The 23,505-nt window shown below is 33.1% G+C and overlaps 3 protein-coding genes across 4 annotated transcripts; 1 reads left to right on the top strand and 2 right to left on the bottom strand.

The window, feature by feature from the left end:
* LOC118054999 (pentatricopeptide repeat-containing protein At3g18110, chloroplastic) lies at positions 1-5,500 on the bottom strand. The gene is made up of 4 exons (XM_035066785.2): positions 1,557-5,500; positions 1,245-1,445; positions 1,010-1,100; positions 1-679 (listed from the first exon to the last, which is right to left on the bottom strand). The coding sequence occupies exons 1-4, from the start codon at positions 5,165-5,167 to the stop codon at positions 134-136; spliced, it is 4,449 nt and encodes a 1,482-aa protein (XP_034922676.1). The 5' UTR covers positions 5,168-5,500; the 3' UTR covers positions 1-133.
* An 814-nt stretch (positions 5,501-6,314) lies between these two features.
* Positions 6,315-10,478, bottom strand: LOC118055001 (PTI1-like tyrosine-protein kinase 3). 2 transcript variants are annotated; one of them, XM_035066791.2, is made up of 8 exons: positions 10,284-10,478; positions 9,491-9,686; positions 8,453-8,706; positions 8,196-8,322; positions 7,845-8,118; positions 7,131-7,263; positions 6,927-7,013; positions 6,315-6,766 (listed from the first exon to the last, which is right to left on the bottom strand). In XM_035066791.2, exons 2-8 carry the CDS (start codon positions 9,582-9,584, stop codon positions 6,644-6,646), a joined length of 1,092 nt encoding a protein of 363 aa, XP_034922682.1. In that variant the 5' UTR covers positions 9,585-9,686; positions 10,284-10,478; the 3' UTR covers positions 6,315-6,643. The 2 variants fall into 2 exon arrangements, with proteins under 2 accessions (XP_034922682.1, XP_034922681.1); XM_035066790.2 differs by lacking the exon at positions 10,284-10,478 and adding an exon at positions 10,015-10,161.
* Positions 10,479-17,890: 7,412 nt separating this feature from the next.
* Positions 17,891-22,887, top strand: LOC118055002 (uncharacterized). Its single transcript, XM_035066793.2, has 4 exons — positions 17,891-19,293; positions 20,999-21,263; positions 21,453-21,630; positions 22,142-22,887. Exons 1-4 carry the CDS (start codon positions 18,039-18,041, stop codon positions 22,727-22,729), a joined length of 2,286 nt encoding a protein of 761 aa, XP_034922684.1. The 5' UTR covers positions 17,891-18,038; the 3' UTR covers positions 22,730-22,887.
* The last annotated feature ends 618 nt before the right edge of the window (positions 22,888-23,505 follow it).

Here is a 23,505-nt window from a genome sequence, read left to right as displayed (position 1 = left end):
TAAGTATAATACACCACGATATTACTTCATCCTGACTTGAAAGCACAAGAATTCTGAAAGGTGCATAGCTTATTAAATTCCAACAAAACCAAAACATCTTTCCATATGGTGATTCTATTCCATTTTTTATGGTCTAATCTAATCTCCCCCTGTTTGACAGCATGGCTTGCCGAGTAAATATTTTCTTTCTGAGCATGACCTTGACTTTCCTTTTCCTACCAAGCTCGCCCCTCTTCTTCATCTTTTCCTTCTTTTCCTTCCCACCCTCTATAAACACTTGAATGGCTTTTTCTCTTCTGTCATCTGATAGTAAAGCAAACTTCGCAAATTTCTTCGGTCTCACAAATCCAAGCTTCTCATTTATCTCCTTAAATGCAGGAACAAGACCACGCCTTATGAAGCATCCTTCTATTAGTTGCATTGAGTTTGATTCTGGGAGAGATGACGCATTTTTTAACTCAAGGTCCAGGCAGAAAGGAGAGTCCTTCAACCACATTTTGAGGGAGTGGGCCTTGGCTATGAGGAGCCCACTCCGAGTTTTACAAGGAAGAAACGGGGAACCCATCTCCCAAAGGCATGCTTTCAATGTGCTGTCAAGGGAGACCATGTTGTATTCAGCTGTCCCTGTTATCAGAGCAACTGATTTTGGAGATTCTGGACATCCCTGCAAGGATGCATCCTGCCACATCCAAAGTATTATGTTTAGACTCACAATGTAAAACCAAAAGGTCCTTTTTCTTTTTCATTATCATCCTCGTGGTTCATGACATTAAGCATTTGTATAGGAGGCATGGATACTTGCCATATGTTAGATTTATTAGCATGCCAGCACATTGATACACACAAATACTTTTTACCTGAAAAACTAGAGGGATACATACAAGCATGCATGTGTACTCATAAAAATATTAATGTATTTGCATGTGCATATCACTATGTATGACTAAAGATCGATGGCAGCAAGTTTATCCCATGAAACGATCAGTCATAATTTAATGAGAGATCTCGCCTGCATGTGGTCAAGCCATAAAGTAAGACCAACAAGAGCTGCACCGCCTGACAACTTTCTAAAATCAGCTCCCCAGTCCTTGTCAGCAACCCTAAATTACAAAGACCACAAGATATAAATTTATCCAGGTGCAGCACAATAATTTTAAGAGAAAATGCTATAAGATCTTTCTGTATAGTTCGACAACATAAAGCCATTAAAGTTGATAAAATATTTCAAATCTATCAGCTTTTACCTGAATACATCATGGCGATATATTTTCCTCTTGATGGCCAACAGAAAAACCCATGAAGCAGTGGCTCGAAGTTCAAATGCCCACAACAAATCCTCTAATGCATTGACAAAGTTAAAGGCTGCATTGTCTTCCAAGGTTTCTAGCATCTCAAGGCACTGGTCCAGTGCTGAAACTAATGATTCAGGTTTTTCAGTTAAAAGCCTGCAAAAGAAAAATCACTCAGTGCTACTGATATGAGAAAATAGAGAAATAGTATGAATAAAATTAATCTTGTACATGATAGCCATAGTAACAGTTGTAGCTAATCACTACCTGATTGGAAGATCAAATCCAGTATCTCGGAGAGCATTTAAGAGGAGAATGGCCTCACTCGTGTGCTGGGACAAACTTGCAGCCCTAATAAAGCATGTCCATATTCTGTGATCTGGTTCCAGGCCCTCTTCCTTCACTTGTTTCAGTTTCTGAATTCCAGCATTGTAATCTCCATTTCTGAGATAAGCATCAATAACAGAACTATATGGTAGCGTACTGAGATTTGAATCTGTTTCTTTCAAATTTGAGAGCACCTTTTCGGCCTCCTGAGGCTGCCCAGAGCTGCCATAGGAAACCATAAGCAAATGCATTGTGGCAATAGTGGGTTCCACTCCTGCATCTTTCATCATGCTAAATAGCCTTTGAGCTTTAGAATGACTTCCAGAATTTCTATAAATTTTCATCATTATATGATAAAAAGAGCGATCTAATTTACATCCTTTTGACTGTAACTCCTCAAAAAGTTCCTCTGCTTGCTCCACCAACTGCTGCTTGCCAAATGATGCAACTAAGCTTTTGTAGGTATCCAATTTAGGCTCCAATCCCACCGTTCTCATTTCATCCATCAGTACCAAACCTTCCTTTGGTCTATGATCTCGGCAGTACATCACAATTAATGTATTGTGAGTGTCTTCATCCGGCTCCAGCCCATCTTCCTTGATCCTCTGGTAAATTTGAGTTGTCTTTCTAAAATCATCAATTGCTACAAACATCTTGAGCACAGAATTCCATATAGAAAGATCAGGCTTGAATCCTGCTTCTTCCATCTCAGAAAGCATGGCTTCAACATCCCTTACCTGTTTTCCCCTGCATAGCAGCTGAGCCATTACCCTGTAAAGATGCATGCTGGGAAAATAACCTGCAGCCTTCATTCCATGGTATATTTTCTTCACTTCAAATATGTTCCCAGCCCTTGCAAATGCATCAAGCATCAAAAGAATAGAACTTTTGCTTATTTTAAAACCTATATCTTGCAACTCCTGGACAACCACATAAAGTTCTTCCAATCTTCCATCAACAATCAGAGCTTGCAAGAGACCATTAATGGAAGCTACAGTTGGAGAAGGGCCATCTCTCATCATCGTATTAAAAACAGCCCTGGCTCGCTCATAACAGCCACTTGCAGCATAAGCTTCTATTAAAGCATTCCAGACTTTACGGTTCACAGTAATGCAACTTTGTCTCATATTCCCGGCTACACTCTCTGCTTTCTGACATAGCTTCAATCTTCCATATGCCTCGATCACATTGACATAAACAGATATATTATTCAAAACTGTGCCATCTGTTTCTGTGAGATCAATTAGATGATGGGCTGTTTCCGGGAACCCCATTTTACAATACAAAAGCATCATGCTTTGGTACAGACATTCAGATGCTTTGATACCGCAGAACCTCATGTCAGAAAAAACCTGAGAAGCTTCAGTAAAAAGTTCATTTTCTAAACAGCATTGAATCAAAGCTTCAAACATGGTAAAACTCCCAGTAAAACCAAGTTCTCTGCTATTACTGTATTCCTTTAAAGCAGTATCTAACTGCTGAGCCTTGCAAAGCATAACAACCAAAGCTTCAGTTATCATTTGACTGGGCCTGGGAGTATGTTCTTTCAATAATTCAAGCAAGTCAAGTGCCACAGAGTACCTCCCAGATGAACTATATGAACTCAAAATAGACAACAAATTCTCATGGTCGATTTCATAGCGATCACTGATTGCCCGTCGCAGCATTTTTGCAGCTTCATCATAGCAATCACCCTTGACAAGAATATAAGAAATAGCTTGCGGGTTCATGCCACATACTTCTTCCATATCTCTGACAACTCTTCCAATATCTTCCACTTTGTTTGCATTCCCAAGAGTTCGGAGCATCAACTCATAAAGGGAATGTTCCGGCATAATACCATCATGAACCATTTCCTTGTAAAAAGCCATTGCCCTCTTCGGCTCATTAAATCTTAGATGGATGTCCAGCATAACCGAGTATGCTAGTTGGTCAGGTCTAGTTCCAGACCTGAGCATGCAATCAAAAGTCTCTTCAGCCTCCACTGGTTTCCCGGCCTTGGCATACCCACAAATCAAAGCACTATACGTCCTTAAGGTAGGTTTAACTCCTGTGTTCAACATCTCTGACATCACACCAGCAGCCTCCTCTATTTTGTTTGTCTTCCCAAGCGAATCAATTAAAACAGTATATGTAATCACATCAGGATTCCGGCCTGATGACTTCATGTCCCTGTAAAGCTGTAAAGCTAGATCATTCTGACCTTGCTTCCCATACATGTGGATCATAGTGTTGTACGTCATCTCATCTTTGCCAAACCCTATTTTCACCATTTCCTCACATATCTCTTTCACTTTCTCCACATTCCCTTCTCTTGCGAAAGCGTACAGCAATGAATTATAACTCACGGCATCTGGAAAAAACCCTCTCGACTCCAAGTCATTAAAAAGCTGCTCTGCTTTGCCAGACAGTCCGCATCTTCCATAAACTGAAATCATGGCATTATAAGTCCACAAATCAGGTTCGCAATGATGTGCCACCATATCATCAAAAACATTAACAGCCTCATCCAAATTCGATGTCCGTGAACAAGCACTGATAAGAGTATTATAAGTAATTATATCTGGTCTAAGACCCGATCTTCTCACTTCAGTTAATAGCTCAATAGCCAAATTAGGCGTCATTTCAACTGCTTTCAATCGAGCATTTATCAATGTATTGAAACTAACGAGGTCTGGCTCACACCCTCTTTCACGCATCAAATCAAACAGTTCTTGGACCTTATTAAACTTGCCACTACGTGCATATACACCCATCATGGCATTATAAACTTGCACAGTATTCCCAACTGAAGGTTCTTCCCTAGTAAATACTTCCACAGCCAATGGCTCTTGATTGGCCTTTCCCAAAACAGCCAAAATAGTGGATAGCATCCGCGCATTGGGGGAATACCAATGGCGCAAATTCAACCAATCATAGACCTCCAATGCCCGGTGCCAACTTTCCTGGCCCACAGACTTCACCACAAAGCAAAAATCAGTAGGTGTCATCTGCGCTTTCCTACCATCGAGAACATCAGCCACAAACTGGTCTTGTTTCAATCCTAATATCCTGTCAGTAAAATATTTCACCCTCTTCCTCCAATCTTTAGCCTTCCTAAGTGCCAATTTATTCATTTTCTTAACTCTAGTCCTGCTTTGCCTCCACCCCAACTTTTCTTCTTCATTCGCATCATCATCAACATCATCATTCAATTCAGGAGAGCACACACCCAAGATTCCATCTTTAGACATTTCAGCCACTTGGGTATGTGAGGAATGGTTCAGGATTCCATCTTTAGACATTTCAGTTAATTGGGTTTGAGAGGAGGGGTAGTAAGTTTCGTTCAGTTTAAGTTGAGGCCATCTGACTGATGGTGAAGCTCTGCTATAGCTAAACTTTTGTGGGGCATCACTGCTACTATCATTATTGTTGCTGTTAAGTTCAGTAGTGGCAGTAGAGGGTGACGAATGATGTAAAGAGCAAGAAAGAGGTGTGCTTTTGCATACCTTTGAAGGTGGTGGTGGTGATATAAGAGCCAGGACGCCTCTGCACTCCATGCTTCCACTCATTACAGTCTCCCGATATTTTGTGGTGTTTCAGAGGGGATAGGAAATGGAGGGTTTAGGGGTTTGGACCGTTTTGTTCGTTTTTGTTTTGTTTGTTTTGGTCCTTTCTGAAGAGGGTTCACGTATTCATGGAATCTATCTTGGAGAATTACAAACTATATTCTAGTTCTTGTAGATTCTCAAATGTTCGATTTCGAATACTATAGTTTGAAATATCTTCATACAGACCTTAGAATCTCGGGAAATTCCAGTATGACACTTTCTGGTTAAATGGCTAATGGCAATTCAAAGCATAGTTGTTAGATCAAAATTAATTCAAAAAAAGCTTAGTTCACTGAATTATTGAGCCAACCTGTGTAAGTTATTAGCTCAATTATTTTAATCAAAACATTATTATTTTATTCTTGTTTATACGATTGTATCTAAATTAAAATTGATAGTATGAATTAAACTACTAAAAACTTGATTAAATCAATTTAAATTTTATCATATTAATATTTTTTGATATTCAAATTGAAACCTGACTCTATTCCTGTTTGTTAGCTTATGGATAAACTTATAATTTGAAACCTAACTTAAATCATGTTTTAATACAAAATATATTTGACATTAATCTAAAAAAATTTAATTAATCAAATATTAACCTAATTAGTCACAACCAAGAAATTATTTGAAAAATAAATAAAACCAAATCATTTTAATAAAATAAAAAATTGATATAAATTGACGCTATAACCAGGAAGTAACCTGACAGCTCAAGGACCGGCCCCTTTACCAACCTGACAACCATGCTAGTGATAATGAATATTCTTTCATAATAAAAAATGCAAGCACAAAGAAGATCAAGGCTAGTTGCTCCGACCACATTCTTGTCCTCCATTATTCTTCTTGTCTAGTATTATAGTTGGGGTGTTTTTAAAAGTTTTTTAAAAATTATATATATTAAAATAATTGTTTTCATTTTTTTATTTTTAAAATCAACATATAAATATCATAAAACAGAAATTAGAAAAACCATCAACTTAATTTGTTTTTTAATAAAAACAACTTTTAGAACGCACCCATTTAGTGTCCTCTCATGCTTGGAGGCTTGTTAAAATGAACGCAAAAATGAAGGAAATGAAAAGGGCCGGATTCCAGCAGAACAATATTGACATAAAGAGCATGTATAATTATGAACAACATTTGTTAATGATCACAAATGGATCCTTTGAAAGCAAACATCAATCCATAGATAAGACTCAAGGCCTCTTTAGGGTCAATTTATGACTGGAAAAAAAAAAATCAGCAGCCTGAAATACCAGCAAGAAATAGACAGAAAAGCAATGCCCCTAAAGAGGACAGCCCAAACCTACACACCAGATCTCATATATTAAAAATTAAAAAAATAAATAGAATTGTCCGCAGAAATCCACATGCAAATGAAACCAAACTGTGCAAGTTGCAGAAATTCCAACACGAGAAACTGACTTCATTGGTTTAGGTCTCTGGAGCAGCAGGAGCAACTGACTTCAAAAGTGGTTGGAGAGCCTTGACAACAATGCTCATATTTGGCCGGAACTCAGATTCGTACTGCACGCATAATGCTGCCACGGCTGCCAACTGCAAAAGGGAAAACAACCATAACATGAGCAGCTAACAAACTGCATACACATGGCCCCGCCTGTGGACATGTTTGGGACAAAAATAATGATTGCGTGCAGAATGTGCAAGCATAGAGCTCATATTCAATTGTTGACAACATCCATGAGAGAAATGATACCTTGGCAACTCCTTTAGGAGGGTATTCCCCCTTCAGCTTTGGATCTACACATTGTTTAACTTTGTCTTCACTCAGTCTTGGAGTAGCCTACAAAATACAAGTTAAATGTCAACTATTCAAATCCGGAAGAAAAATGATTAAAATAGAAAGGTGCTAAATGGAAAAGAATAGATATTACTTCCACAATTGAGGCAGAAAACTCACCCAAGTAACAAGACTCTGTTGCCCACGAGGCATGGTGTGATCAACAGGTTTCCTCCCAGTAAGAAGCTCTAGGAGAACTACTCCAAAACTGTAAACGTCGCTCTTCTGTGTCAATTGTCCAGTCATTGCATATCTGAAAAATAGTTATTTACAGATATTATATGAGATGAAGATACAATGAAATGGAAATTTCAGAATATGCAGATGCATATTTTAGAGAAAAGTTTTAGACATCCAGTAAACAGCACCCATCAAAAGAAAAAATCTTATGCTACAGTGCAGTAGAAGGTCCACATTGCGTTCATAAACCATCACTGCAGATAACATCAAATATCACATCTCAGCTATTATCCATAAAATTGGTAATGTCAAAAGGTAAAGTCAGAATTTCAAAAGGAAAAATAATTTCCAACATCCAGCAGGCAATACAATAGAGAAGTAACACAACTTGTCCAACTTCTCTGATCATTCAAAAACATTAAATCTAACCTATCTCGATAAACACGATGATGTTACTGAACCTATCCATATAGTTAAAAATTCTCCAAGCATGGAATGATTTGGCGGGCACATATTGGGATCACTCAACATCAAATTGTGCTTATAAACTGTACTTTATGAAAACACTTGTAGCAGTTTGCAATGAAGCATGCACAGAAATAGCTACAAGTGGAATAAACATGCAACATAAAAGAAGAGTTACAGAAGCCTTACTCAGGAGCATGATAACCAAACGTTCCTAAAACTCGAGTTGAATGAAGGCGAGCAGCCATGTCAGGAGCCTGATTTGAAAGGTTAAAATCTGCAATCTTCGCTTTGAAGTCTTCAAAGAGGAGCACATTGCTTGATCTGATATCTCTGTGTATTATAGCTGGCTGTAGCTTCTCATGCAAGTATTCCAATCCCCTTGCTGCATCAACTGCAATTTTCACTCGCTGAATCCAGTCAAGCACTGGTCCTGGCTGTGCACCTTGAACTCCCTTTCTACCTGCCATTGCAAGGATATAGAAAGTTAAATCGATTATATTAGAATGTAAATGATGAACAGACAAGATGAGCTCATACCATGCAATATGTCATGTAGGGATCCCATTGTTGCAAACTCATATGCAAGCACTCGGAGATTTCCTTCTACACAGTACCCAAGTAACTCCACAACATTTTCATTCTTCAACCTTGAGACCATGGAAACCTGGGTAAAAAATTTCAGATGTCTTAAGAGACCAAAAGGAACAAATTGCAGGGTGCAGAACAGAATAGAATCATATAAGAAACAGATAATTGGATACAAGCCCTTCCTTTCCCTTTAAAATGGAGCACACCTGAGTAAAAAATTCAAAATTTGTCTCCGGCTCGCTTGCAACATCAAGTTTTTTTACAGCCACAGCTTTTCCATTTTCTAAGCTTGCATAATAAACTCTTCCATAGGAACCTTCACCAATCAATGCTTTCGACCCGAAATTGTCAGTCTTCTCTTTCAGTTCTTCCAAAGACAATGCAGGCACTTCAATAGGTGGTGCTTCCTTCTGTAATTCAGCTTTGACAGGAGCTGCTACTTTTGAGCCTTTAGGATACCCTAAAGTTCCGCAAAAGGAAAGCAAAATAGAAAGTTCAAAAAGAGCAACCATGCACAATCAAATAAACCCCAGAAATGACTGAGCAGGACTTGGAAGCAGACGTAATGAATAAAACTTCTTGTAGATGCATGTGTAACATGTAATTGGCACCAAATTCAAAATTCATGATTGCTCAAAGATAGGATATGTCAGAGCCTTAGAGAACAAAAAAAATCAAGCAAATAAAAACTTGCTCTAATGAAAATATCAAAAAATAGCGTGATTAAGTACAGCATTCAATATGAAAACTGAAATCAATAATAAAAGTGATAATCTCTATGTGCTATGTACCCCCATTAACATTTTAGAGAAAGCTGCTATCTAGAGAGAGCATAACCAAATTGTATTCTGGAAGAGACAGAACCTAAGTTGTAGGATTAAAACCATCTTTAAGTCTCTCAATTCTAAGAATCAAATTTACATGCTGTTACCAAAGATGTGAACACATAGTCTGCACAAAACTACAAAGACCAGATTGGCAAACAACACAAAATTTTCCATGCAATAATATAGTTTCCGTCTATATCATTGAACTTAACCATTCAAAAATGTTAATCCAACCACTGCACTCCCTGACAATAAGAAATAAGAAGCCTTAAATAGACCAAACCCTCAACTTTCTTTAGAATCCCATCATAATTATCAAAATCAACATGGATGCAAATTCTTTTTTCCCTCCCCTTCGCTTCCCTTATCACCGGCAACTGTTAAACAGAAGATAATCTAATGTTCAGAGTAATTTACCATCTCCGTAGTTTCTCGGGCTTCTTAAGCGCTCGCTCTCATATGGTGGGTACGACTCCTCTACCTGACAGGTACAACAAAGCCACCGACGCATCTTGTCTCTTTTCCTCGGAAATAACTCGTCTCCACCCCCTTCACCACCACCACCTTGTGTTCTCTCCAATCGCACAAAGCGCCCAGGAGATGGCGCATGTGCCTATACATTCAACAACAACAACAATAACAGAAATTAAAAGGGAAAAAACAATAAAAACGGATAATTATTAAATCCCCAGAAACGATAAAAATTTCAAGAACGAAACAAGATTCACCTTATAAATTAACCAAAAAAATTCGAAATTAATCATTTTCTGCCATTAATTTACGTTAATTAACACACAATATAATAAGTAAAGCATCAATTATACCATTATGATGAAAAAACCCATTAACGCAATTAATGAAATTAAAGACAGTATTTAAATTTTACTGCAACAAATCTCTATCTCAAACTTGAATTAATTAATTAATTAATCAAACCCTACCACATATTTACGATGAATATAATCCTTGTCCATCAACAACAGAAAAAACTAACCCTAAAATTTGGGTAAAAAGAAAGAAAGTAGAGAGGGTGAAAAGGAAATGAAGAGAGAACAGCGAAATAACACCTAATTTTATTATGAACTAAACAGGATTTTGACAGTGAAGCATAGAAATTAAATAAACAAAAAAAGGGGACAGATCATGAGAGAAATTACAGAAACAGCCAACAAATTTAGAAAAAAAAACATATAAAGAAATAAATAAATACCTGTATTCGTGTGTTTTTAACGGTTTGGAAATTTGTTAGGTTTATATTCTTCGGAGTGAGACAGATAGAGAGATTTGCTGTTTGCTTATAAGAGAAGAGAGTGGCGGAGAGAGAGAAGGGGAGAGGGACAGATAGGCAGAGCAGAGAGGAAGAAAGCTAAGGAAGGCAGGGAATTTTTCTGCTTTTTTTTAGTTATTGTATTAATAGTCTTTTTTATTTCCGTTATCGTTTATGTCAGAGATTTAGTTAATTACAACTTAGTACATGTAGTTTGTAGAACGTTGTTGATTAGTCCTTGTAGTGTTAAGAGTATTATATAGGTCCTTTGACTAAGAGTTGACCATATCAATTATCTGGTAGCTTTTAGAATTGACTTCTATTTTATGTGCGTAATAAGAGTTCAAAAGGGGAATGAATTTGATGAAAGGATTAAGTTGTGAGTTAATTAAGAGTATGGGAATTGAAAATAAATTAAAAAAGGAATGGAATTGATGAAATGATTGGGTTATGAGTGGATTATTTAAGAGTACAGGGATTGGGAATAAACTTTTTGAGACAATGAGGATTAACAATTAATTTATTAAACTAGAAGGAGCAGATTATGATGAACTCGTATCTTTTTAAAATTAGACAATGTTAGGATTCTTCGGCGATTTTTTTAAATTATTTATTTAAAAATATATTAAAAAAATATTTTTAAAAAAAATTATTTTTGATATTAACTATTAAAATAATTTAAAAATATTAAAAATATATTAATTTAAAATAAATAAATAAAAAATTTAATTTTTTTTTAAAATACAAATATAAAGTAAATTAGATTAGGATGTGATTTTATTGAAAGAAAAATATTACTTTGATTTCTAAAGAAAAAGGTGGGGGCGGTGGACAGGGAGGATAGAGAGAGAAAGAGAATACTGATGGTTGGTGAATGATGATGGTGTAGCCAAGGTGTTTTCTTCTTCTTCGTTTTTTGTACGTTATGTGTTGGAGGCTTTTACTTTATTATTTTTTTATGTTTTTTAAAAATAATTTTTTTAAAAATATATTAAAATAATTTTTTTAATATAAGTTCATTAAAATCATTAAAAAATAAATTTAATGTTTTTAAGCCAAATATATTTTATTTTTTAATTTTTTGTTTTATAATTTAAGTATTTATATTCATAAAACCTTATTAATTATATACCTCTCTCTCGGAATAGATGTTAATCAACTCTTACTTCAAATGAATTTAAGTTGATATTATTTTAATATATGTTTGTTTTTTTAGAGATAATAACATGTAAAAGTACTTCTACTTTATAGATTCTTTCTATATTTGTGTACTTGTTCTGATTTTATTTTATTTTTTACTCAATTGCTTGGAAAATTCTCATTTCTTAAAATTTTAAAGATTAAGTAATTTTGAGATTTTTTTTATTTCTTAAATTATATTTTAGAAAATTTGAGTGATCTTTCTATGATAGCCTCGCATAATTCAATTTAAATGAAAAACAATAGATATAAGGATATATTAAAGAATTAAATATTATATATTAATATAATAAATGCAAATTAGAAACAAAAAGATATGTTAAAAGACAAGTCTATTTAGATATTGTTTGGGAATATAATACAAACTGTGTTTTTTAAAAAATTAAAAATAAAATTATTAAAAATTAATTTTTTTGTGTTTTAAATCGTTTTGATGCGCTGATCTCAAAAATAATTGTTTAAAAAAAATATATTATTTTGATATATTTAAATACATAAAATCACTTTAAAAAACAATCATAACCACAACTACACTCCTAAACAGATTTTTATATAAGGATAGATTGGCCATTGTTTTTTTTTTTTTTTTTCCTATTTAAGTTCATGTGCTGATTTTTTATATAAAAAATAACGAAAAAAAACTTAAAATGAAAACTAATAAATTTAACTACTTAATTAAGTGAGTTAATAATTATGTTATTCACTAGTTAGAGTTTTAAAAGTGTCTATCGTTACCTAAAATTAAAACCTAACGAATGAGAAAGAAAAATATAAAGTAATATTAATTGAGTTTACCTGACAGAGAGTTGATTGTCACGTTAATATTCTTATAACAAAATTAATTAAGGTATTGATTGATTAAATTTTATAAACACAAATATTTAAATAAAAAATAATAATACACGTATTCAAATAAAAAAAATCACAAGCTACATGGTGTCGGCATACTTGTAAACTGTTACAATTTATCTCATAATAACTGTGGAAAAGTTAGGTATGTAACCAGCTGCGTTGCGAATCTGACTTTTTTTTATTCTTTTTTTTTTCATAGTGTCTCAGACACGTTTTTTTTTTTAAAAAAAAAAGAGGATAAATTCATCACTGGATTATAAATTTAATTAAATCAAATAAATTAGTTTCATTTTAGTTAGATAATAATAAATAGACAATGACAGCAAATAAAATAAATAAAAAACAAATTATAATAACCTAGAAAAAAAATCTAGAAATGAACAACAAAGTAACTCAATTCTTAGCTTATTATATATGGAATGATGAAATTTATAAAAAAATATAAAAATATAAAAAAAAATCAACCTGAGTTATGATGACAAACATATAACCTTGATAATAAGGGTGTAGCTAACCAGGATTATCACACCAAACTTACAATATAGATTGATAAGATTGAAAAAACTCGATATAAAAAAAAATCACAAAGCCCATTTAAACAAAACAAAAATATATCAACTTATATTAACTTTTCAAAGTCATGATTCAAGTTATTAGATTAGAAGCACCATATCTAAAAAATCATGAAACTTTATTCTCAATCAATTAAATATTAAATGCTAAAATTGAAAAAGAATTTCAATAATACAAAAGGATTCAAAAAGAAATTATTAATTAAAATAATATGAATCAAAATTGAAACACAAAATAAGTTTATTTCTTATTAAATGGTGAAATTGAAAAGAAAAATCATTTCAACAAAATGATCCAAAAGAATAAAAAAAAGAAGGATCAAAATTGAAATAAAAAATATAAACAAGTCTTTTATTGAATGGTGAACTTGAAAATAAAAATCAATTTAACAAAAAAAACAAAAAAATAATAAAAAATAAGGATCAAATTAAAAAAAAAATCATATATCCCAAATTGAAAGTGGAGAATGAAATTAAAAACAAATCAAAGTTTTACAAAAGAATCAATAACAAAAAATAAAAATAATAAGGATTAAAATAGAAATCCCTGTAAATAAAAGGACAACTCTAAAAATTTTATTTATATTTAGTCGAAGATCAAATTGTCCTTAAGTTAACCTGATAATAGCATAAGAATCATTGTAAAAATACACAAAAAACCCCTTGAAATCATTTTTTTTTCCTATGAGGGCATTCATATTGTTTCACTATCTTTTGATTAAATACCAAATTTCTCGATATGGTAATAACAAAAAAAAAATCATTGTTAAAATACAAAAATACTCTTGAACACTTATTTATTCATTATGCTTTTGAAAAGAAAACACTTATTTATTCTCAATCAATTGAATAATAATTAATGAATTTTATAAAATTAGTTAATACATGTACTGATCCGGACATTCACGTTAATATAAAAAAATAATGCCACTTTTGTTTCATGAATAGAAAAGATTTAATTTTGCTCCATTGATGATATAAAATTCATTGCTATCACTGCACAACTTAAGTTTCAATCGCAAGCTTTTTCTTTTTCTTTTCCTTTTCTTATTTTCTTCAAAAGGGAGTACAGTTCTTCTCTTTTCGATACGAGAAGCAAATTGAGCCGTTGTGCTTTCCTTAATAAATGTACTATTCTCAATAGTGCAACCCTTGAAACAAGAAATTCTCAAAAGGAGCACCACTAGATGTAATTATGTAAGTAATAAAGCTAACAAAAAAGCAATTTTCGAGCTTAGTTTGAATGCCTTTCTTTCTAATCATAAGTTATGTCCTTTTTGTTAAATAGATCGTTTGGAGCTATCGGACTTCTTCTTAAATTTCAACTTAATTCAAAAATATATGTGATAAACTTTCCACAGAGTCCAAATACAATGAATTTGTATTTTAACTTTCGAGATGTTTTTTTAAGATTAATGTGGGTGCTCGGATTAATTTATACATACCTCGATTAATTTTAGAGACCCTAAAACTAATAATTATGTAAATTTTTAATGGCTCTAAGATTTGTAAAACTCAAACTGATAATTTTTTATGAAAAAACTCAGGATATAATCAGTTGAATTGCACCTTTCAAGATTATATGTTATGTTAAAATGTCAGCAACCTTCACTTGTATTGTAGATTTGTTAGATTCTAATAAGTTAAGGACAGGATCTCATCCAGGCTTAAACAATTTTCTATCTTCAAGCCATTTACGTGCTATTTGAACATTTTCTCCCTTTATTGCAAGACAATTAAAACAGGAATGGGAGTTTCTGCACAATATGGAGATTTCGTGCTCTTTTGCAGCACAAATGTCTATTCGGAAAGGTGAGACTGTCAGGGCAGGAATGCTTCGGAGAGCAGGTGACTTTCTCAAGTTTAGTTTAGTATCCTAACAGTTATTTTTTAAAATTTATTTTATTTATATATGTATTAATATTTTTTTAAAAAAAAGTATTTTTAACATTAACATATTAAAATAATTTAAAATTATTAAAATAAATAATTTAAAACAAGAAAAATTCAAAAAATTTAAATGATGATTTTCGAATGTTTTTTCAATAAAATCAGTATATTTATAAGAAAAATATTAAATAATTTAAAGAATTATTTGATTTTAATTTTTTTTAATTTGATATTTTTTTATGACTGCAATTCTTTTTATTTTAAGTTGTTTTTAATTAATTGTTTTGTGACAATTTCATCCCTCATTGTTTTGTTTCACTAAATTTTATATTATATTTGATATTTATTTTTTTATCATGCTTTTAAAATCCGACTTGGAAGTCAACCCTTATCATGTTCCAAGTCATGGGTTGGGTCAAATAATCGGAGTTATTGGAATTGATCATATTTTTTATTGTGCAGGAAGTCAAAATCAAGGGGTGTTGACATGATTTTCCTTAGCTAATCACCTAGTTTTCTATTAAATTAAGAAGCATGAAGGATATTATTTTAATAAAAAAACAATATAAAAAAATCAGTTATGATCCTCTTTTTTTTATTGGTTTTTTTCTGTTTCAATTTTTTTAGATTATATATATATAGTTCCATCCACTTTCTATTTTATTGGTTTTGACATTAAGTTATTGGATCTTAAGCTTTCTATTTTTTTCTCTTTTCTTCCTTTAGGGTTGTCCCGGATCGTGAGTTAATCAAGTTAACAATGATTCACTCAGGTTATCACCATTTGAATATCTTTTTTTTTTTTTTTTATGTTAGAAAAAATTGACCCACCCCTAGGCATAATACATGCAAAACAATTTAGGAAGAAATACTAAAAAACATGATGATCTATAGTGTTTTCTCATTTTACCCCTTTAAAAACAAACCAAGTACAAAGATATTAAAGGTATTTTGGTCTTTTCACATGGATTTACCAAACATTATCACATTGATGGGGTGTATCTGTCTTTTTATATTTGCTATGCATAGTAAAATAACTTAGTTACTCTTGGAATTAAAACTCTAAGGCTTATGTCTTGGGGCATTTTTTATTTTTTATGCATAGTAGAATGATTAAATTACCCCTTAAAAAGTAAAATCTCATTTATTATGGCTAAGGGTGTTTTGGTATTTTTATAGTGGTTTGTTTTGTAAAGATCGGGCTTGTGAGGGGTTTAAATCAATTTTTAATGCGTGGTAAAATTACTTAAAAGCACTCAGGATCAACAAATTCAAAGCTTTCTTGTTGGGCTGTTTTTGTCTTTTGATCTTGACTTTTTGGTTATTATTATGAAAGAAAATATGCACTATGGTCTTTTGATAAATATAAAATGTTAAGAAAAAGAAAAACATGTTTGTGCTAGCAAGTGAATGCCACCCGCATCCTTCACGAAACGTGTGTGGCGGCGTGCTGTAGTTAAACATCACCTTTAAAGGTGGCATTGAATTTTGATTTATTTTTATTTTGAATTTGGTCTCATTAAAAGGTGGCATCTTGCAGTTAAACATTGCCTTCAAAGTTTCTACAATACGTAACATGTATTGTGAAATTAAATATCTTAATCTTGGTTATTTCTTGATCAAATATCGATTTATTTAATTAGATGCATATATAAATATTTTGGTTTGTGATTGAGATTTTTTTATATCTAAAATTGCGTTGAAGAAGCTTGTATTTTCATTTTTTTATTGAAAAAAAATTGTCTGATTCGTGGGTTACATAACTAATTTACTTCTATACTAAAATGATGGAGAATCATTGTGGAACAGTGAAGCTGCTCTTTATTTTTATTCAATTCAGCCCTTTATGTTTTTCTCATTCCCTTATTTTATTTTAATTTTATAATTTTTTTTTTATTTTATCCTTAAAATCTTTTTAAATAATCATCAAGGTTGCCTTTAAACTAACCAAATCAACTAGATCATATATGAGCAACTCTCACACAATTTAATTTTAAATCCAGACTAAGTAAAAAGTCAAATTGAAATGTTTTTTTCTTCTTAATTTTTTTCTTATACTTTTTTACTAGTCAACCAGGTTATCTTTAGACCAACCATGGTAATTAAATCATATCAAAACAACTCACACATAATTTAATTTTAAACTCAGGTTAAGTAAGAAGTTGGGTCGAGAGGTTTTTTATATTAATTTCTTTCTCATATTTTTTTTATTGGTTTATCAGTATTTTTTAGACAAGCCAGATTAATTAAGTTATGTTGTGAGAACTCTTATATTATTATAATTTTGAATCCAAATTAAGCAAAATAATCAACAACAAATAATTCCATTGCGACACAGAAATGGAGCCTTGTATATGAGAGAAGTAGTTTATGTGCATATCAAACCTTCACAGTGAGATCAACAGCCTTCCCAAACAACAAACAATTCTCAATTTAGGGTTTTTTTCCCCTCTTAATTTAATATATTTTCAATTAAAAATTACTTAAAAAAAAACATCTCACACTAAATTATATTTTCAATTAACTCTTTTTTTTTCAAACATAGTCTTATAATTTACATCAAAATTATAAACTTAGATATGAGAATCTTTATTTAGTTATGTTGCACCATAAAAGCTAGTTATCAATTTGGGTCTTGAATTATTTTAAAAATCATGGATCTTCAATTTAAAATTTCCATACTATATAAAATTAAACCTATTTATTTTTCAAGATTATTATTTTCTTTCATATTGGCATTTAAGTAATTATGGAAATGGGTTTTTATGTAATCCTACAAAAAATGGAGGACTACAAAATTTGATGTCATCATCTACTCAATTAATTCAACTAAATTATGCATTATTTCTTCATATTCATTGTAAAATTATCTTGTTTTATTAAAAATAATATTTTTCATTTTATTAAATTATTAAAAAAAAATTAAAAATATACTATATTTGGCATGGATTTTCCAATTTTGAACTAAAAAAAGCTCATAAAAAAAATATTACTTTCTAAACTACTTGTCGTTGAAAACCCCTCGAGCACAAAACCCACTCTCCATAAACCCCACTCTCTTTTAAATCTCAATCACAAGACAAACTCTCAAAATTCCTCAGAAACTGAATTCTCTCCCTCTCGCTTTAAATCTTGAATGACTAAAGTTTTGTTCTTTTCTGGTTTGTAGAAAACAGAACTCAAGATGGCTGATGATACGTTGGCTGGGCCCGAAAGAATAATCACAGAGATTGAAGAAGAACCTCTCCTTCAACAGCCACAAGATGAAGAAAACCAATCTTGTTCTTCTCTCTCTACTATCTCTCCTAAAGGAGATTCAAATGAATCATCGTTGGTGATTCTTTCACCTATACAAGCAGACCAAGAAGAAACCAATAATCAAGACCAACCAAGTCCAACTTCTTTCAAGAAGGTAAAGTGCTCCTCTTTAACTGAATCTGATACTAGTTTTGGCGAGAAAGAAGAACTGGGCTTGGAAGGAAGTGAAGTAAAGTTTGACTCTTTGATTGAAAAGAAGGTTGCTTATTGTGAATTGGTTTCTGGGTCTATTGAAAGTGGAGATTCTGATGATAAGATTGAGAGTTCTAGTGTGAAAGTGCAAGAAACTGAGACGTCTGTGGATGGTGTATTGAATAAAGGAGAGATTGAATGGAGTGTTGATGGTGTGAAAGAAGTGAAAGACAAGGGGAAAGATTTTGTAGGAAGTGAATGCTTCGAGGCTGAGATGGGTTTAGGTTCCGATGAAAATAAAGAGTTTGTGATGGGGAAAGAGATTGGAGGAGAAAGTTCATTGGAAGCAAAGAAGAAGCAATTATTGGAAGAACTTCAAGATGGTTCGATCTTTAAAAACAAAACCAAAGTGGATAATAATGTTGATGGTTTTGACACTGGTGTGGGAATCTCGGGGATATTCAAAGGATCTGATGAATCTGTTAAACGTTCTTTGAAGATTGAAGTGATTGATCATACAGTGTTGATTGAACCAGCTTCTGTAACGAAAACTGGTAGTGGTGGTGGTAATGTTGCCGAGAGGAACGGAAAGAAGAACGGTAAACATGAAACTGATGAAAAGAAGGTAAAAAGGCCGCGGAGAAGGGGAAAGATTGCAACGAAGGGTGGTTTGGAGACAAGCGAAGGGCAAAAGAAAGTGACCCAAATTGGTGAAGCTCAAAAGAGAACAATTGATGTTGGTGAAGTTCGAAATGGCTGTGAAACAGACGGGGACCAGATGAAGAGGAAGTACTCAAGGGAGGAAATGAAGGTCCTGAGGTTTGCAAATATTGTAGAACAGCGAAAATTGTGGAGAGATATATACACTGGACTTGGAGATGATGCTGTGGAGGGCTATAAAGACTTGGCAAGTTCAAAGCATCATAAGAAAGTTTCCTTGAGCTTCAATCCTTGGGAGCATTTTGGAAGGAAGGAACCTGACATTCCTGGTAAGTGTTCTTGTTTTTTTCTCCTCCTGTGTTAATAATATTTTAATACCAAAATGTTTGAATTATTTAGGCATATTGGTTGCATTTGTGATTTGTTTAACATATTTGATTCATGCTTCATGTCATATTTGTTTTTTATTTTTTATTTTGAAGAGGCCTTAGCATCTCCTTGACCTATGTAATTGAATGTGCATACTGACATGTATCGGGTTATGGCATGCTATTTTGATGGAATAGGAATAATTTAATGGATCATTTTCATTGCAAGAGTGATGGAGTCTACCCAACCCTAAGATGGTGGTCCTTTTTTGGATGGGAAAGTGTTGGGCAAAAAAAAAAAAAAAAAATCATAGTTTAACAGAAAAGCTTGTAAAAAGTGTATACTTGCTGCGCTTGGCCCGGAATGGGTCTGCTTTGCCATTTTGATAACTTCATCTAGGATATAAGATGGTGAGTGTTATCATGACCATAACTTCGTATTTGGTTTGAGTCAACCTTAGTAGGTCTTGCAAACAGCGGATCATTTATTTAGTGCAGATGAACTGTCAAGCATCTGATTTGAAGAGCAGATGAACTGTCAAGCATCTGATTTGAAGAACAGATGCAGTTCCATTTGGTTATGCAGATGATACTATAACAAAATGCCTGAAAATTTGGCTTTTAAACAGCTGCCTTTTGTGCGGCTTCTGTTACTGAAACCTGATTTTTACCCTTTCTTGTTTGTTGGTCCCTATATCATTTTAACCCTATGGTTGCTTCAAACTTGTTCTCTTGTGTTTCCAGTTTGATTACTGAAATCAACAAATCTATTCTTGGTCACTTTTGTTTCTCTTTTTTCCTAATGATCCTGTCATCAAAACTCTCGGTGCTCATGCTTGTGTTTTATCTCTTGAATTCTGTTCCTTTTATTGTTTGATTTGAATTATGGGACTCCAATTTACAGTTCTTTTTTTTTCTTCCTAACATTTTCTTTTCTCATTTTTTTTTAAACTATTGTGTTTCTTCCAATTTTTGTGTTCTCCTCTTCTCAACTAGTTTGAGATTGAGGCTTTGTACTTGTTTTTGTTCCCAGTCTCCCCCCTTTCTACCTTTCTGGTTTTTAGCTCCTTTATTTTAAAAATAAAACAGGTAAATTCATCATAAAGATGTCAAAATCCTTTGAAATTCTTTCTTTTCTCCATCCCCTCCCTTCTGAATTCAGCTCTTATTTTGTCAATTTGATTGGTTCATTTTCTGTCTGGGCAGGTATGGCTGCAGCAAGGGGAAGATGGAACCATTTGAATGTATTTGCACATTGAAGACTAGCATGAAGGAATCTTGCTAAAGTCCTTATGTGCATTATATCCACACATATCTGTTGAACTGTTGCTCTGATTGCTGTGTTTATGCTACTTGCATATAGTCATTGTACATAGAAATTCTTTCTGCTGGCTTACCTAGATTGTAGTTTTTGGGAGCCTAGTGTCGTCATTCAACATGGCCTATTGCATTCTTTTGTAATTGAAAACTAATAAAGAGATGCTAACTGCTACTACCTGTGTGAATGAACAGAATGTTGTGTCTGTTACTGTTATTTCCACGTATCATTTTCTCATTTCTTTCTGGCTGAAATACCTGTGTTATCTATTTATTTATTTATTTTGGGATCAAGATTTCCATTGTTGTGAGAAATGTGAGGGGCTCTAAATTTTGAGATTAATCTCAGGGGAAGAATCTTCTGAAATTGTGGACGATGGATTAGAAAACATGGAAGTAGATGGGGTGCAAAATGCGGATCTCTTGGATCCTGCTTGCAGTAACAGTATTGAGGGTGAAGGTGCTGATACAGTTTTGGAAGAAGCGTATGGTGAAGAAGTTGACAGCGATGATGATTATGCTAGCATTCAGAGGCCCGCTTTTGCAGTAGAAGGAGAACCAGATTTTGATTCTGGACCTCCAGAGGATGGATTAGAATTCCTCAGGCGTGTCAGGTACCATTTTGTATCCTGCTTTTCTTTTCCTTTACCAATTATCGATGCTAGCATTAAAATCCAAAAAATGATTGCATTCTGTCAAATGGGAAGTTTGACTGCAACCCTAAAGTTCTAACATAGTTTATGATAGTGACATAAAATTGTAATCTTGTCATCAACTTCATATTTCTTTCTTCTTCTGTGTAGGTGGGAGGCTGCTCACATTCCAAAAGTTAAAGTAGCCAAGCTTGACAGGAGTAGAGTTAACAAAGAACAAACTGTTTATATGCCCCGGATTCCTAACATTGCCAAGTGTCCAGAGTATTTACTGCCATTGAAACAGTGGGAGGATGTATTTCTTGTTGATTTTTCTGAGCTGCGACAGGTATAGTTCTGGTGTTAATCTGCTTTGTGTTTATGTGGTAATTTCATTGGCAAAACAACCCTATTTTGTCTGTTTTAGCTGAAATGGGGAAAAGAAAATTCTTCATTGATCTGCTCACCTCTCTTTGAAATAAACCTGTATCTATATTTCTTGAAGAATTGTCGAAAAGATTCTCTGAAGTTGTGTAAAATGTTGCTTGTTTTATCAATGCAGAGATATACATTATTAGATCCTTTTGTCCCAAAAATCATTCTTTCAAAAGTGAAAGAGTGCCAACTTTTTGTTGAGGGAAGATTTATGATTTTAGAGAAACTGTATAGCATTCATTTGCAAGTACAATAGGAAAAAACCTGAGATTAGCTTCAAATTTTTTAACCCAATGATGATATTTAAGGTCTTTAAGAATCTTGCCTGTTAGGTCATAAACATATAACAAGAAAAATAGAGAATGCATAGCACTAATGTCGAAAACTGACTTCGTTTTCTTTGTTTTTCTTTCTCTGAATTCCAGTTTCTGTCTCAAGATGACGGTTCCAGCACTAGAATTTCCCAGAAGATGCAACCAGCAGCTATTGTTCTTGGGAATTCTTCCCCTCAGCATGCTGAAAGTATTGTTGTTGAGAAATCCAATATCCTTGGAACTGAAACTGATGACGTTCAATCCTACAAACCTCTCGATACTTCCAGTGCTGAGAACGCCATTGATCACCCATGCATGGCGAATGTTGAAGACTGTAGAAATTTAACATCTTCTCAGATTCCAACTCCTGAAGCTTCTTTCAGTGATGCTTTATGCAACTACCCTACCTTGTCTGTGATTTTAGCTATGGATTGTGTTGCTCGAGTTTCAATGCTGAGGAAACGCATAAAATTGGCAGAAACCATGGACGCACTGTCAAAGAACGATTGTGTGTGGCTATTTGCCTTATGTGCAGCAGTTGATGCTCCACTAGATGCTGACACGTGCGCTGCTCTTCGGGGTCTGCTCCGAAAATGCGCAAGCTTGCGAGCTAGCAAATCTGAGCATGATGATGAGGTTATCATGCTGAATATTCTCGCCACAATTTCAGGCAGGTATTTTGGACAGTCTGAAAGCTGAAGCTTCTCAGTTCAACTAAACCATGTCAACTTCAAGGAGTATATTTATATTTCTTGTAGCAAGTTGCTTATATTTTTTAATCTGCTTTGGAAATGGCTTCTGTTTGTTCAGACGCAAAATTAGAGTTATTTTGAATTTGGGGTGGTTTAATTATGAAATTTTATTTCTCTTATATGTGTTTTGTTTACGTGGCTGCACGACAACGTTTAAAGCAAACTGTAGATTTAGGCTAAATGGTAGTTATAAAACACAATTTATTTTTCATGTGGGATCCATGTAAATTTTGCTAAAACCGTAGGTTTGCGGAAAGCAGTTTTCGGTGAACAGTGGAGTCACTCTCCACTACTCCGGTCTAAAGTTAAATGCACTGAACCGGTCTAATCTAGTTTAAAAAAATTCAATTTTTAATTTTTATTTTAATTGTGTTGGATTCAAAAAATTAGAAGAAGATCGCTTGATGATATAACATTTGCAGAATTTGATTGCAATTTAAATTTTATTCCTGATTATATTTTACTTGATGTTGTTGCGCTCTTAAGAAACAAAGGAAACTGTAGTTTTTGTCGGATGGATTTCGTACATGATGAAATTATAGATAGTTTAATGAAACAATAAAAAATATTTGATATAAATATTATTTATTTCATGAAGTAATAACAGTAGTTAAATTTATAATATTTAAATTAAAAACCATCAATATATATATATATAATCTCAATTTGAAAAGCATTCTTTTAACCAAACACATTAAATTACTTTTCGTTCAACCTCAATTT

This window comes from Populus alba, chromosome 17, assembly GCF_005239225.2.
Source record: "Populus alba chromosome 17, ASM523922v2, whole genome shotgun sequence".
NCBI lineage: Eukaryota > Viridiplantae > Streptophyta > Magnoliopsida > Malpighiales > Salicaceae > Populus > Populus alba.
This window is presented reverse-complemented; position numbering and strand designations above follow the sequence as displayed.